Raw genomic sequence first — 16,422 nt, 5'->3', positions numbered from 1 at the left:
CTAAAACTTGCACCGCTGGTGAAACAGCTATTTCACCAGTGGTTCTGTTGAAAAGTATTCACATATGGAGTTTTGATATATCTAATCCCATTAAGAAGCTTTGAATTTGCCCAGGATGTCATTTTACTATGACTGTGTTTTTAATGACTTCTGAGGTTACATTGGCCCGCCACAACCTCTACGACATCTTGTGGAACAAATTGCTATCACATGAAAGTATAGCCCGGCTCTAATTCAACCTTACTTGATATCTCTTTGGCAGAATACAAAAGCATTTTAGACATTAAGTCACAGCTTCATATTCTTTTGATAACTCTATTTCACTTTGCAATATTCAAAACCAATTTACATGTGCTGGTTCTTATACAGCAGGGGTGCCCAATCCCGGTCCTCGAGAGCTACCGTCCTGCAGCTTTTAGATGCATCCTTGTTCCCACACACCTGAATCAAATGAATGGCTTGTTATCAGGCCTTTGCCAAACATGATGGTATGCTGAAGAGGTAATCAAACCATTTGATTCAGGTGTGTGGGAACAAGGATGCATCTAAAAGCTGCAGGACGGTAGCTCTCGAGGACCGGGATTGGGCACCCCTGTTATACAGTATAGCACATTCTTACACTTGAGGACTCATAGCATTGTACAACTTGCCTCATTCACCCAAGCACTTTTTTCTACGTATCTAACGTTCACACTCCAATGGATGCATCAGAGACTTGGGGTTAGTAGCTTTCCCAAGGATAATTGGGATTGAAACACTAACCGTCCAATTAGTAAATGATCTGCTCTACCTCCAGAGTTATAGCCACCCTAATTCAGACACAAGGATTTGCAAAAACTAAATTTTAATGATCAGTAACATTGAATCAAAGGTTAGTGAATATGATTACAGTTAGAGTTTGCTGATATAGTTTTGATAGCTTTAGGGCATGAATAAGCACGCATACATACCACAGAGTAACACATATTTGAGAGTTGGGTTAAAGCAGATGAAAGACGGGCAAGAGTGAAAGTGAAAAAACCTCTACATTTACAAGTAAAACAGACTAGAGTTTGTATATGCAAAAAGATTTTTTATAAAATTGCATGTCTGGATGTTTTATGGACTGATTAGGAAATGATGCTGATATTTTGCTCTATGACAGCTGGGATAGTCTACAGCCTGAATTTGTCCAACTCCAGGCCTCAAGGCCCTGTGTCCTGCAGGTTTTAGATGTTTCCTTGATCCAACACAGCTGATTTAAATGACTAGAATACCTCCTCAACATGTCTTGAAGTTCTCCAGAGGCTTGGTAATAGACTAATCACTTGATTCAGGTGTGTTGACCCAGGGTGAGATCTAAAACCTGCAGGGCACCAGCTCTTGAGGCCTGGAGTTCCCCACCCTTGAGTTAAGAGAGTGGAAGGGTGGATGTATAATTAAAAAAGATGCAGAAAGAAAAAGGCTGAAAAGAAAAAGGAGCAACTAATGACCCAAAGCAAACAACCTTATGTGCAGCAGCAAACATGGCATTTCCTCTGTTCTGGTTTGGTCACTAAAACTGTTTGAATGCTTACACACACAATTCATCACTCTTTGGACAACACCTAACAACAGTTGGGACAATCAAGAGCTTCTGGAATGTCTTTCTGGATCTGTGTTTATGAGCAACCTCATCCTACGATACGCCATTGGATTTAAACAGCTGTTAGTGGCAGGCTTACAGTACATAATCACTATCTCATTGTTGTTTTCCGATGATATCCTGCCTCTTAGTGGGTAGTCCCAGCTTAGAAGAAGCAATCTGAGCAAAGCTGTTGCCCCGACTCTATAACCCTCGGTATATAACCCTTTTGTAATCTTATTTTAAAAGCCAGAGAGGCTTGCTGTACAGGGAGTGCAGAATTATTAGGCAAGTTGTATTTTTGAGGAATTATTTTATTATTGAACAACAACCATGTTCTCAATGAACCCAAAAAACTCATTAATATCAAAGCTGAATGTTTTTGGAAGTAGTTTTTAGTCTGTTTTTAGTTTTAGCTATTTTAGGGGGATATCTGTGTGTGCAGGTGACTATTACTGTGCATAATTATTAGGCAACTTAACAAAAACAAATATATACCCATTTCAAATATTTATTTTTACCAGTGAAACCAATATAACATCTCCACATTCACAAATATACATTTCTGACATTCAAAAACAAAACAAAAACAAATCAGCGACCAATATAGCCACCTTTCTTTGCAAGGACACTCAAAAGCCTGCCATCCATGGATTCTGTCAGTGTTTTGATCTGTTCACCATCAACATTGCGTGCAGCAGCAACCACAGCCTCCCAGACACTGTTCAGAGAGGTGTACTGTTTTCCCTCCTTGTAAATCTCACATTTGATGATGGACCACAGGTTCTCAATGGGGTTCAGATCAGGTGAACAAGGAGGCCATGTCATTAGTTTTTCTTCTTTTATACCCTTTCTTGCCAGCCACACTGTGGAGTACTTGGACGCGTGTGATGGAGCATTGTCCTGCATGAAAATCATGTTTTTCTTGAAGGATGCAGACTTCTTCCTGTACCACTGCTTGAAGAAGGTGTCTTCCAGAAACTGGCAGTAGGACTGGGAGTTGAGCTTGACTCCATCCTCAACCCGAAAAGGCCCCACAAGCTCATCTTTGATGATACCAGCCCAAACCAGTACTCCACCTCCACCTTGCTGGCGTCTGAGTCGGACTGGAGCTCTCTGCCCTTTACCAATCCAGCCACGGGCCCATCCATCTGGCCCATCAAGACTCACTCTCATTTCATCAGTCCATAAAACCTTAGAAAAACCAGTCTTGAGATATTTCTTGGCCCAGTCTTGACGTTTCAGCTTGTGTGTCTTGTTCAGTGGTGGTCGTCTTTCAGCCTTTCTTACCTTGGCCATGTCTCTGAGTATTGCACACCTTGTGCTTTTGGGCACTCCAGTGATGTTGCAGCTCTGAAATATGGCCAAACTGGTGGCAAGTGGCATCTTGGCAGCTGCACGCTTGACTTTTCTCAGTTCATGGGCAGTTATTTTGCGCCTTGGATTTTCCACACGCTTCTTGCGACCCTGTTGACTATTTTGAATGAAACGCTTGATTGTTCGATGATCACGCTTCAGAAGCTTTGCAATTTTGAGACTGCTGCATCCCTCTGCAAGATATCTCACTATTTTTGACTTTTCTGAGCCTGTCAAGTCCTTTTGCCTCATTTTGCCAAAGGAAAGGACGTTGCCTAATAATTATGCACACCTGATATAGGGTGTTGATGTCATTAGACCACACCCCTTCTCATTACAGAGATGCACATCACCTAATATGCTTAATTGGTAGTAGGCTTTCCAGCCTATACAGCTTGGAGTAAGACAACATGCATGAAGAGGATGATGTGGACAAAATACTCATTTGCCTAATAATTCTGCACTCCCTGTATATTTTTATATTTTTGTTGCATGAATGTTGAAAAAGCAGCTTTCATACCAATATTCTTTCTCACTCAATACCACATGCGAAATTTTCTTACAATCTTCACTATGTCATGTGCATCTACGGTACACCATCCTCATTAATTTATCTTCAACAATCACTAAATCCATGCAAGGCCCTGGGCTCTTCAAGGCGACAGTGTAGCCTACAACACTGTGATGTGAGTGTGATAATATGCCATATCTAACAGTCATAGACCACTGCATGACAACCAGGGGCAAAAGAAGCCAGTCTGAACAGGCCAGTCATAATGTTAATCTAAGCCACTGTGTCTTTAAGTGGTGTACAAAAGCTGTTAGCAAAACTATAAGCCTAAAGTGTGGCCAAAGCCTTCATTTGTCTCCAGGGGATCAAACCTTTGACCCCTGATTCTCTATAAATGGTACTGGACACAGTTGTCACAGAGCACAGCTATATCAAATACAGCCTGGACCATGTAATGCAGTCTTGTGCTGTTTTTACAAAGGCAGTGGTTGCAGCTCTGGGCCAGTAGTTTGATGTACAGGTCCAACAAAACCCATACTTAAGAATCCTTGGGACGACATTAAACCACAGTTACTGCCCCTGATGTGTCATCAGTCTTTCGTGGTCAGTAAGAGTAGTATCTATGCAGGTCATTTGCATTAACTATTAGAGAGACTTTGGACTGCAGACTATCATTGGTTCTGGTAATGTTGCTAACATAATACTGACAGAGATCCATCAGTATAGGATCACACCAGCCGTGACACATTTATTTGTGTGCTAACAATAAAAAAAAAACATGGAATAGTCATGGGGATGAGTATGGGTGATGCTGGCTGCTCACTGGGATTACCATGCTGAGACAAGTAGCCTCCCACTAACACCCATTAATTTCACTAAGAACTGATGACACTCGGTCCAGGCAGACTCGCACCTTTCTGAAGTCTTCTACAACTCTGTCCTTGTTTAAGAGCAACAAGTTATAACATCAACATACAAGAGGCAGTCAGTAAGCTAATTCTGCAGTGACAATTAGTTAAATCCAAATGGAAATACACATCTAATGATTCTGTCAACCTCTTGCCTGTTTATTCATTGGTTCTTTCTTTTTTTCTCCTTTTTTACCTCAAAAGGAGATGACAACCGGAGGGAGTCCTCTGCATTCATCAACCCAGACATGGACACAGAGACCTACTATGAAGGCAAGAATATGGCCTTGTTTGAGGTAAGATGAATTAAAAATGAATGATTTGTCTGTTTTTAAATACATATAGTCCAAAACATGCTGCTAACGATTTAAACGGTATGTAAGATATAGTTTTTGTTATTATGTAACATTAATAGAAAACAGACAGGACTGTGTGACCAGATGGTTGCAATTTTTAAATCTTTGCAATAGGAAGAAAGTCAGACTGGGGTCATTGAGTGCTTCTGTTTAGTTTGTCCCAAATCTCTCATAAACAAAATCAATCTGAGATGGTCTCAGTTATCTTAAAGTCTGTTCACTCACTGTCATTCATACATGGAAAGTGTGCTACATACATACACAATAAAGATCTTGGAGTCAATAAAGGGAGTCTGAGGAACATACAATAGGAAATATTTCTTGGTCATGCTTGAAAGGCCTGGATTGGTCTTTATTTTTATATGTTCTCTGTCTGTTTACAGGAAGAAATGGACAGTACGCCCATGGTTTCATCTTTTCTCAACAAACTGGCTAATTACACCAACCTAACCCAGGGTGTTCGTGAGCATGAGGAAGCCGAGGATGGAGTCAGGAGGGCTGCAGTCATGGTACGTGACTCCTGTTTTTGAGCCAGCAGAACTCTTAATGAAAGCATGCATGCTTTGCGCCAACATAATCGTTAGTGTAGTCCTCAACACTCGGAGTGCTTTCTCCTGAAATCTGTTCTGGTGGGATTTTTAGCGTCTGCAATAAAACTTCAGCACCGATTATATCTGTACACAAGAAGGCCTTTCTTTTCGTCTGGAATATCTGCTTATCTTTTTCATCTGCCATCCTGTTTTTATTTTTCGATATACAAGCACATTCTGTTTCAGTATAACATGAAACATAAAAGGCAGCACAAACAAAAAAGGAGGTTTCGTGTTTCATTCACTTCACTGAATTGAATTAGCAGCACAGCAGCTGTAAACGTCCTAATTTTGATCCTCACGTTCAAAGGGTTGAGTTAATATGAAAAATAACCCCAAGACGTTGTTGTGAAGGAGTAATTATCTATAGAGACCAGACGTTTTATGCTAAACAGTGCAGTTAGAAAGTGTTTGGATACAGACACAGACCCACAATTTTAAGTATCCGACTGTAAAGTTACTCTATGTTAGTTAAGTTACTGTTACTGCATCCTTATTAAAGATATTTAATCCTTACATGTAGTTTATTTTGTTTCCATGCTTTGAAACCAGCCTTTTAAAGTTTATTTCAAGATGAAAGCCTTAATTATCTTTTTATCCAACCATTTTCTTGCACTTCTCCGGTTCAGGATCAGAGGGGCCTGGCCTATCCCAGCTGTCAAAGGACATCCATCTGTCACAGGCCTAATGTAGAGAGACAGACTGCCATTTGCACTCACATTCAAACCTACAGGCAATTTAGAATCCCTAATTAACCTAACCAAACTAACTGCATGTCTTTAAACTGCGGCACGAAGACAGAGTACGAAGAGAAAAGCCACAAATGCATGGGGAGAGCATGCAAACGACGCCTTGCTGCCCTATTGTTTTGTCCTTTAACCTGTGCACTATTTTTTAAAAACAGCTATTGTTAAAAACACCAGTAGATGTTATTGCAATGCAATTAATAAAGTTGGAAAGTGGATTCTCTGCTTTCTCCACTTCATCCAGACACTAGGACCCTCATTTCAAAAAGAAATACAAAACTTACATTCATCAAAAAGAGCACTTTGGACTGCTGCGCATCTGCATGTGTATATATGTTTGTGTGCGTGTGTGTCCAGAGTTCAGCTGAGACAGTGTCCTTCGCCCTGCCAGGCTAAGTAAACAGTAGTAGCTCCCTTCCTGAAGACGTCGGTGCATGATCTTGATGCAACCAGTGTCAGACCGTCGCTTGTAAAGTTCTCTTGAACCGAACATGACGTCAAACATCATAATCGACATCAGCGCTGCAGTCATGGCTGTTACTTATGCACCTTCTTGTACCACACTTTTCTCTCCCGGTCAGCTTTCCATTAATATACTTTATTACTGCACCCTGCAAACAGCCAACCTTTTCAGCAATGACCTTATGTGGTTTATCCTCGTGGGCGCTGTTGGTGATCGTCATCTGAAAGAGTTCTGAGTCATCAATCTTTCCCCGACCATGGTTACATGTACAGAACTGGACCAAGACGTACATCTTTAAGCTGTTTGAATGGGGCTTTAGTCCAAATGACGGTTTTCTTTGATTTGCATGAGTTATAAACCCCACCCTTTAACATTTACTTTTATTTTACCTTATTGCGTTAAATAAAATTTAAAAAAAGAACATTTTTCATAATAAGATTTTTTTGAGATGCACTAGTTTGTTTGATTTCTGTTGTCTTCAACATAAGTTAAGCTAAAGGACTGACAGCAACACAAGCATGAACAATAGGAGCCCAAAGGCTTGTTCCTTCTTCTGCACTGTGCACAGTGACGACGATGGACTGCAATGATATTTTTTCACTTTGTTCACAGATTAGGCCCTCATCAACCGGAGGTGGAAACTCATTCTGCGAACCGTTAGTCTGAATGTCTTACCATAATCCTCCTCAAGGTCTCACACTCTGGAAATCTTTCAGTTGCTTTAAAAATGTTGCCAAAAACTGAGCCAAGAGCAAGTGAAAATAGGTCAAATGGTGCGACAAAGAGAGAAAACAGAAGAGTTTGAGGCAGAAAAGATTAAATGTTCAGATTTTTTTGTTTTAAATCTATCCATCTTTAATCACTTGAGCTTCATGTGATCGAGCTGGGGATTTTACAAATACAGTGCAGACAGCCGGTTCAACACAACCAGACATACAGCACATTAACAGTTGTATCTTTTTATCAGGACTTAGATGAGGGATGTTAACAACCACCTTCATTAGGTCATAAGATTGATTTCATCTCCTTTGTGCTTAAATAAACTGCCTGGTATGGAAATGTGATCAGGGAGACCAATTTTCTTCGACTCAAACTGAAGAGAAAAACGACAACATTTTTCCTGGTAAAACATCTGTACAGATGTTACCTGGGTGGGTGACTTTGATAACTGTCAAGCTACTGCCAATAGTCTGTTAGAGTGGCTTATTAACCGGATACACAGAGGAACAGCTAGCCTTTGACCACAGGTCCACAGGTTTAAAAAAGAAAGCAGACAAACACACAATAAAATATGTTTCAAAACTGCTGCTTTGTGGCAAAAGTTGTACATGCTGCAGAAAACGGGCTTTTAACTGAGAAGGCGCTTTCATTGCAACAATTTCTGTCCCTTTTGTGCTTTTGCTAAAGTCAAAAACAACATTAGTCATTGACGAGACAGTGGGACCTTGGTCTGTTGCTCTATGTGGAAGCATTGATGATGTTTGACTAAAACCCGCCCCCTGAATGAGAGCTGAGAGCTCTGCAGAGGATCTGGACCTTTAACTTAAACGGCTCAGTGAAGGGGAGAAAACAGGCAGGAGAGCGAGGCAGTGTAACAGAAAGGAGAAGATGTGGGAGGTTTGGAAATCCACAGCAGGCACTTTGCAGCATTTTGACAAACAGCTGAGTGCAATGGAGAAAGCACAGGACAAAATGTTTGCATGTCGGAAAATGGTACGTACTCTTTGGTGTTTGTGGAGGCGTGCGTGTGCAGTATGCATGTGCTTGGCTATTGTAATCCGCATTGCTAATGCTATACTGCACTTAAATCGTTCAAGTTATGTGACCCTGCTGGTGTTTTTAATGAGCTTTGATGTTAGTCGGTAAATGACAGCTTCAGTGTGATTAAATTTTTCATATTTTCCATCTAATTGTTTTCATTTTCTGCAAGTTGTGTTAAGCACAAGGTTATCTCGAAAATACAGATTTTTTTAGCCTTATTCTCTTCAGTAAAACTGTTTAACCTATCGACATGTTTTATACGCATGTAATTAAAATAAAAGTGAATAATGTAATATTTTGTGTTGATGATTCCGGTTTCCGCTGACCTTTGTCATACAGTGTAGTCAGTAACTTGATTTTTCGCCAATCAAGGATGTATGATTTAGTTGTTCCCTTACTTTTTCATTTTGTGAAACGGCACGTGGCTAAAAGAAAACCTGACACTAACCCTGGGCTGGCTGCTCATGATCTGATGGGCATTAAGAGGACAACCACCAGAAAACATCTGACTGTAGAGTCTTTGAAAACGCAAGAGATTATTTTTAGATTTAACTAGAAGTAAGTGGCATTGAGTTTGATGCATCTTAAACAGATGATAACATGCCGACGCACTGTAAACATACAGTAATGTTAAGTGCAGGATGTGCTTTGTAATTTAACACTTTGAATGACAAGACGTTTTTTAAGTGGCTTGGTGTGGCTGTGAGGAGGGACACGTGTTGGATTTCCCCACATTGCAGCCTACTCTCATGTTCATCTCCTCAGTAACAGTGCAATGAGGCATAATTCAAGATTCACTCTCACCTTTGTGCATGTCTGTTTGTCTGTCGGCAGGTCCCCCATATGGGAACATTCATTGGGGTCTACCTGCCCTGCATGCAGAACATTCTGGGGGTGATTCTCTTTCTGCGCCTCACCTGGATTGTCGGCACAGCAGGAATTCTCGGATCTTTCGCCATTGTCTCCATGTGCTGCATCTGCGTGAGTAATTGACAGCTTCAGATGACGAGCTGCTTAATGAGTCTCAAAATGTGGCAGTGCTAAACAAACTGTCCCTCTTGGCCAGCCATCAGTGATGTAGCTGCGATTGAGTGTGAGATTTACGTCACGCCAATCACAGCTCCTCTGAATTTATGGTGTGATGAGCATTAATGTCTTTGTCCGAGTCCCCAAAACGAGCAGAAAACCTTATTTACAACCGCAGCACATACGTCAGTAGCTCCAGATGGCCAGACAGAGAAGTGCCTGTTTCAAAGTTTGAACTTGAATGCTCAGCACTCATGTGATGTGATGCGAACAATCTGCAAACTACAACTCCTTTACATTTTAGACTCACCCTGACACGCTCGTATGCTCCACACCAAAGAGATGACGGGCAATAGAGGTGATGATGCCAGTGGTCTCATTTTTCTTGTGTCTGTGTTTGACACTTAAGGTTCCTCCCCGTTAGTGGGGCAGCATCCTAACAGAAGGGCTCATTCAGTAAAACCTTGGAGAAACCTTCTAGAACAAATCTCCTGGAAACAGAGACTCTCGCCATTTCATCTCTGCAGAAACTACAAAGTTTATTTGCGTTTTTGTATTTTATTTGTTGCTATTTGTAACCAGTTTCACTGCACAGAGCTTGACTGTATGGTGAATGAAATGAATTTTCCAACAGTGTTTGAGTAAAACTCAAACATTGCAGAGTGAGACAATCAAGCTTATTTTTCTTGACTAAGTACAATAAATACAAAATGCACAAATATATGACTGTACTTCAGTGTTTCTGATTTTCAGCCTGGCCCTCAGTCACACTCGGTTTGACACTGGTGCTTTCACTGATTCTGCTAAATTTAGGCAACTTTGTGTTTGATGGAGTGGAAACAAAATGCTGGAATGTTTTTTCCACTGGCATATTGCACAAAACAACATGCAGAGTATTTAGTACTCTGCATGCTGCATGTTTCACATTATTGCACTCCTAATTCTAATCAGAGGCTTCAGTGACTGTTTTCAGGCACTTACTGTACTTTGTATTTTATTGACACATTGTACTTCCGCTCAGCTGCAATTCAAAGCACTATTATCTGAGCATGATGCTTGCACCTTGACAACTTAACAAACTTGACAAACACAAGCTGGTCAAAGTTATTTTCATTTATCTTTCTTTCTTTTATGTTGCTTTTACAAACCATCCACTGGTGATCATCTGTCCTGTTTTCTTTTGCTTTTTTCATGCAGACATTGCTCACAGCTATATCAATGAGTGCCATTGCAACAAATGGAGTTGTCCCAGGTACATAATGAATTATTTGATTTGCTTTTACGGTACAAGAGATGTATGCACATGCAGTCTGCAAAAATAGCTGCAATTGTGAGTGAGATTATACAGAGTTTGAATTGAGCTATGATTTGCACAGCATCCAAAATGTTTTTTAAACTTCATCATTGTGTGAGAGCAAGCTAATTCTGCACACTGTGTAGAGCACAACCAATTGTTTGGCATGCCAGTGTTATCAGCCTATATCTGCTATTTGCTGATTGATTGGACACTCTGCATCATCCCTGTTGGCAACACACTTCTTTGTAATACCACAAACACAACAAGCGCTTGATACATACTTACAGTTTATACATTTAGCAGAACACAAACGAGTAAATAACATAAGCATATTTGGCCCTTGTCTGTTATGTTTTGTGTCTGAAAGGGAAAACATAGTTCGATATGTTGGAATATTGGATTTTTAAATCTCAGTAGAATATTCTCAGTAGCTAATATATGAAATCTAATGCAATGCACAAAAGCTGCAAATGGACAGAGCCCAATTTTAAAGGGGACCAATTGTCCTTATTTTACGTTATTTTATGTTATGTAGATGCTGGTAAAATAATCAATGTTTATATCAAATATGGGCAACATTTTCAAACAGCGAGGTCAGTGTTATGCAAGTAATCCCTGTGAGCGAAAAGAAAACATTCTGAAACAGTTTTATGCCCAAACTGGTCTACGAGCACAGGAACAGGCAACTATCAGTTTGTCACCGGAAACTTTATTGGCATTATTTATTTTTTTACATTTGTGTATGTGTAGACATGAAACTAGTAAAATGTATTTTTGTGATCACTTCCTGACAGCCGGTGGCTCGTATTACATGATCTCCAGATCCTTGGGTCCAGAGTTTGGAGGTGCTGTGGGACTTTGTTTGTACCTGGGAACCACCTTCGCTGGATCCTTGTACATTCTTGGAACCATAGAGATTCTTTTGGTTTGTAAACTCTATGTCATACAAGGAGGCAGCCATGTTAGTGCCCTTCTGATTGCACATTAATCCCTCGATCGATCTGATTTTTCTCTTTGCCGTCTACCAGCTCTACATCATTCCACCTGAAAAAGTGGTCAAAGAAACAACGGCCAACGACATGCGAATCTATGGCACCTGCTGCCTGCTCCTGATGGCACTGGTTGTGTTTGTAGGGGTGAAGTAAGTTTCCATTCACCATCTGACACACACAAACAGAAGAACACACCACACAGGCTCACATTTGCCCCTCTCCTTCTGTCTGCAGGTATGTGAACAAGCTGGCTCTGGTGTTTCTGTCCTGTGTGGTTCTGTCTATCATGGCCACTTACGCAGGAGCCATCAAGACGGCCATCAAACCCTCAAACTTTAGGTGAGCGACTAATAACTGAGCAACCGCTTTTTATGAAGTGCTGGCATGTTTTCTCTGACAGTGAAAATCACGTACTGTCAGTGCTTACAGATACATTTTAAGCAGTTTATTGTACTACAGCTGATTTATCCTTTTTTTAAGATAAGGAACTGGATTAGTTTGTTTGTTAGTTTGCAACCACTGCAAAGTTTTTTTTAAGTACTTGGGTAAGTGTATACGTGAGTGTGTGAAGCTGCAAGAAACTTGAAACACCTTTTAGAGTCATTCGGTCAGATAGTCTTTTAAAATGTGTATTTTATCCTCTGATATGATTTGTCTTCATCTGGTAAATAGAAGGGAAAATATGAAAAACAGCTTCTGTCTTTCTGCACACTGTACAGTTCATATGTGGGGGGAGGGAAATTCTGCAGTGATATACAGCTTTTGAAGAGTGGAGATTCAATTCAGTACATGCTTTATATTTATTTTAATAAGGTAGAACCTGAAATCAGATGACCCCGTGAGAAAGCGTTTTGTCAATAGTGGGAAGGAAAAACTCCCTTTTAACAGGAAGAAACCTCTGGCAGAGCCAGGCTCGGGGAGGGGCGGGGCCATCTGCAATGATCAGCTGGGGGCGAGGTTAGGAAGTACAAGAGAGCCAGACTAATTAAGTGTAGAGTGGTGTATAAATACACAATGAAAGTATGAGTGTGAAAATTGGAGTGAAAACTAATAACTGGAGGATTCAGTGTCAAGTGATCCAGCCCTAACTCAAGCAGTATCAAAAAGAAACCTTTGAATCTAATCTTTACGTTAGAGATAGTGTCTGTCTCCTGAATCCAAACTGGGAACTGGTTCCACAGAAGAGGGGCCTGAAAGCTGAAGGCTCAGCGTCCCACTCTGTTTTTAAATACCACATGTAAACCTGCAGTCTGAGAACAAAGTGCACTGTTGGGTTGATATGGTACTATGACGTCTTTAAGATAAGACGGTGCCTGATTATTCAAGACCTCGTAAGAGAGCAGAAGGATTTTAAATGTAATTCTAGATTTAACTGGGAGCCAATGAAAAGAAGCCAATATGGGAGAAACTGGAGACTTCAGGGAGTTTTAGGAAAACCTTAAAATAACGTCTTAGAGTAACTGTATGAGATCTGTTTAACTTGCACAAAAGTAGAATTGTAGTTTCTAGTCTCTTTCAGCTGGTTTTCTTTGCTTTTTGTTAGATACTAAATGTCTTAAATGTAAATACCAACTAAATTCTCTAATATTTAATACTTTTTTCTCTCCTTTTTATTGATGTTATTGTTATTATTATTTTATTACTATCACTGCTATTTTCTGTTGTTTTCTTCTCAATATAACTGCACTCTCTATATGCTCATGTAAAGCTGAGGAGCACGAGCCAAAGAATGTCATTATGGATAAATGTGGCTACACTGTTTATCTGTACATGACAATAAAACTTGAAACTACTATTAAAAAAAGATCGTATGTATTAGCATGGGCATTTGAAATTTACATAAGACATCCAAGAGACTGCGACTGTAACAAAGTGTAAAGTTGGAAGGGATCTTGAATACCTTGGCACCGTTACTTCTGGTGTCCTTTACTCAGTACTGCACTGAACATCTTCAAATTCTGACACCAATATGTATCTGTAAAGCCAGCACCTGTTCCACAGATTTAGACCGTGTCCCTCGGGACGTCCTGTGGGGGGTTCTCCAGGATTATGGGGTGTTTGGCCCATTGATCCTTATACAACTGTGGCAAGAGCTTGGTCCGCGTAGCCGGCAATAAGTCGGACTTGTTCCCAGTGGGTGATGGGCTCCGCCAGGGCTGCCCTTTGTCACCGATTCTGTTCATAATTTTTATGGACAGAATTTCTAGGCACAGCCAAGTGGTGGTCTCAGAATTTCATCTCTGCTTTTCGCGGATGATGTGGTTCTGTTGGCTTCATCAGGTGATGGCCTCCAGTTTGCTTTGGAGCAGTTCGCAGCCTAGTGTGAATCAGCACCTCCAAATCTGAGATCACGGTTCTCAGCCGGTAGAGGCTGGGCGTCTCTGCTTAGGCTGCTGCCCCCGCGACCCAGCCCCGGGTAAGCGGAAGACGATGGATGGGTGGATTTTAGATTGTCGCCCTCGTCACATGCACATGGATGAATCTAATCTGACAATAAGAAATAATAAGTAGACACTCCTTTGTCGTGCGTGAGGAGGGGGGGCTGTGTCTGCAACAATTTATGAAATGCTTGATCTCATTTTTCTCCTCTAGTGTCTGTCTGTTGGGGAACCGCACTCTGAAGAATGAAATGTTTGAAAAGTGCGCAAAAACAGATGTGGAGCTCTGGAACCTTTTTTGTGACAGTCCATATCTCAACGCAACCTGTGACGAGTACTTCGCCTTAAACAACCTGACCGAGATCCAGGCCACACCGGGAGTCCTGGGGGAAGTCATCAACGGTGCGTCACCGTCAAGCAAAAATCCACTGAGAGTTCCTCCTGTCAGTCTTTTTTTTCTGCAGTAAATTCTGATCATGCAGCCTGTGCTTGTCTTTCCTTTAGACAACTTGTGGGGCAATTATGGCCCAGACAACATGGTGATAGAGAGGAAAAACCTGTCTTCTGTACCAGCCGAGGCCAACAACGACAAACTTAAGAACTACGTCTTCAACGATTGGGCCACCTACTTCACTCTGCTGGTGGGAATATACTTCCCCTCTGTCACAGGTAGATGATTTATTGTGGTCACATTATACAAAGATGAGAAATCATTTAGGATAAACGTTTCAAGGGACTTGAGCGTGAGGAATTATAGTTTTAATGCGTTTACATGAGTAAAGTTTGTGTTGCGTTTCAGGTATAATGGCTGGTTCTAACAGGTCAGGTGATCTCAGAGACGCCCAGAGATCCATCCCAATAGGAACCATACTGGCTATTCTCACCACATCCTTCATCTGTATCCTCGAGATCCTGAATGTGTCGATTGTGTCTGTGGAACTGCTGCAGGAACACCCAGAAACTCTTTCACTGCTGCTGGTTCCCCAAGGAGCAAATCCAGAAAAGGCCCTTCTGGAGTCTTGTGGTTCTTGATCCTCCCAGACCTGAAAGACCAGTGAGGGAAAGTTGGACATCAGGTGTGGCAGTGCAAGACTCTCTTGGTGTTCCTAAGGGTTAATTGCTTGTTCACACGAGTGTTCAAGTGTAAAGGCACGCTTGAGGTTTGGTTTGGGGGGACACCACTTCTTGTCTTCTTGGTCTCATTTTTAGCTGAGATTAAGAAGTCGTTTAAAGTAAATCCACTGTTTCCACTAATAATCCCTGTTGGTCAGCATTAGGGAACCTATTTATCTCGAGGTGCAGTGGAGACGGAGGTGACACTGTTACTACGTTACAAGAGCAGCTGAAGAAACTGAAACACTAGTGTCTGAGGAGAAAGGCAGAAAGCCCGGTTTCCTCAGGTGTGATGATAACTGAGATGTAATGGGTCATGCACTATGACTTATTACTTTGACTAAAAAGTTGAGAAAGGTTTGACATCCAGCGAGGATCCAAACATCTCTTACTTTCATTATTATTCATTATTTTCATATATTTACTGTTTTTTAGATTTCTTTTGTTTCCACGTTGTTCTCTGTTTTATTCTGTAAGCACTTTTTGTTGACTTTATAATTACTTATTTGTTTCCATTAGTTGTCTTAACGGCTTACGCAATTCAGGGCGTTCTTTGTCTTCTTATTATCATTATTAATATTAAACGAATTGAGGGAAGAAAATGTTGATGATTCCCAGATTCACGCTGCTTCTAAATGAGGTGATATTTATGCACCAGCTGTGGGTGAAGAGCAGCAGATTGATATTGTCACAGGCTGTTGATGTAAATTGTCCCAGTGTTTTCATCTTAACTTCCTGGTCAGATATCTCCTTTGTGGTCTTGTTTGGAGCCTGTATTGAAGGAGTGGTCCTGAGAGACAAGTAAGAATGTTTAAATGTTTGGAAAAGCAGGTGCTTTGTTTTTTCAGAACGTCTCATAATGCATTTTTATCATTGCGATTGCTGTTTAATAAAGCGTATGTATGCTTCAGGTTTGGTTTCTCAGTAAAGACGAAACCTGTCATCAGCATTCTGGCCTGGCCATCACCGTGGGTGATTGTGATTGGCTCATTTTTTTCCTGCTGCGGGGCGGGACTGCAAAGCCTTACAGGTGCCCCCCGGCTGTTGCAGGCCATTGCTCGCGACGGCATCATTCCTTTCTTACAGGTTAGTGGAAGATCACCTCTTTTGAAAAACACCTATTCCTTTTTCATTTTTATCTTGAAAGTGCACACGCAGCTTCCTTTCGTGCTTCATTATTGTGCTTTTTTACCGTTTAAAAGCCAACGGCAGAGGTAGTCATAACTTATGAATGTGTACTGTAAAAAATGTTTGGTCTACTTTCTCATTTTTAAATGATTGTTTAAAAGATTTCCTTCTTTTTCACAAAGTCTTCTGAACTG

General features: G+C 41.0%; 1 protein-coding gene across 5 annotated transcripts in view; it reads left to right on the top strand.

Moving 5' to 3' along the window:
• Positions 1-16,422, top strand: part of LOC146688387 (solute carrier family 12 member 7-like) — a 43,485-nt gene that overhangs the window by 11,562 nt on the left and 15,501 nt on the right. For all 5 annotated transcript variants that reach the window (XM_085440395.1, XM_085440394.1, XM_085440398.1 and 2 more), the window contains 12 exons: positions 4,583-4,674; positions 5,118-5,243; positions 9,129-9,275; positions 10,518-10,572; positions 11,412-11,542; positions 11,646-11,758; positions 11,844-11,948; positions 14,202-14,389; positions 14,492-14,656; positions 14,787-14,885; positions 15,844-15,901; positions 16,012-16,186. In XM_085440395.1, coding sequence (XP_085296521.1) covers positions 4,583-4,674; positions 5,118-5,243; positions 9,129-9,275; positions 10,518-10,572; positions 11,412-11,542; positions 11,646-11,758; positions 11,844-11,948; positions 14,202-14,389; positions 14,492-14,656; positions 14,787-14,885; positions 15,844-15,901; positions 16,012-16,186 — 1,454 coding nt within the window. The remainder of the gene's footprint in view (positions 1-4,582; positions 4,675-5,117; positions 5,244-9,128; positions 9,276-10,517; positions 10,573-11,411; positions 11,543-11,645; positions 11,759-11,843; positions 11,949-14,201; positions 14,390-14,491; positions 14,657-14,786; positions 14,886-15,843; positions 15,902-16,011; positions 16,187-16,422) is intronic.

This window comes from Copadichromis virginalis, linkage group LG18 (genome assembly GCF_057382275.1).
Source record: "Copadichromis virginalis isolate Kocher_CV1m ecotype Utaka linkage group LG18, C_Virginalis_male_GT1.1, whole genome shotgun sequence".
Classification (NCBI taxonomy): Eukaryota; Metazoa; Chordata; class Actinopteri; order Cichliformes; family Cichlidae; genus Copadichromis; species Copadichromis virginalis.
The sequence above is the reverse complement of the archived record's forward strand: the minus strand, read 5'-3'. Positions and strand labels throughout refer to the sequence as shown.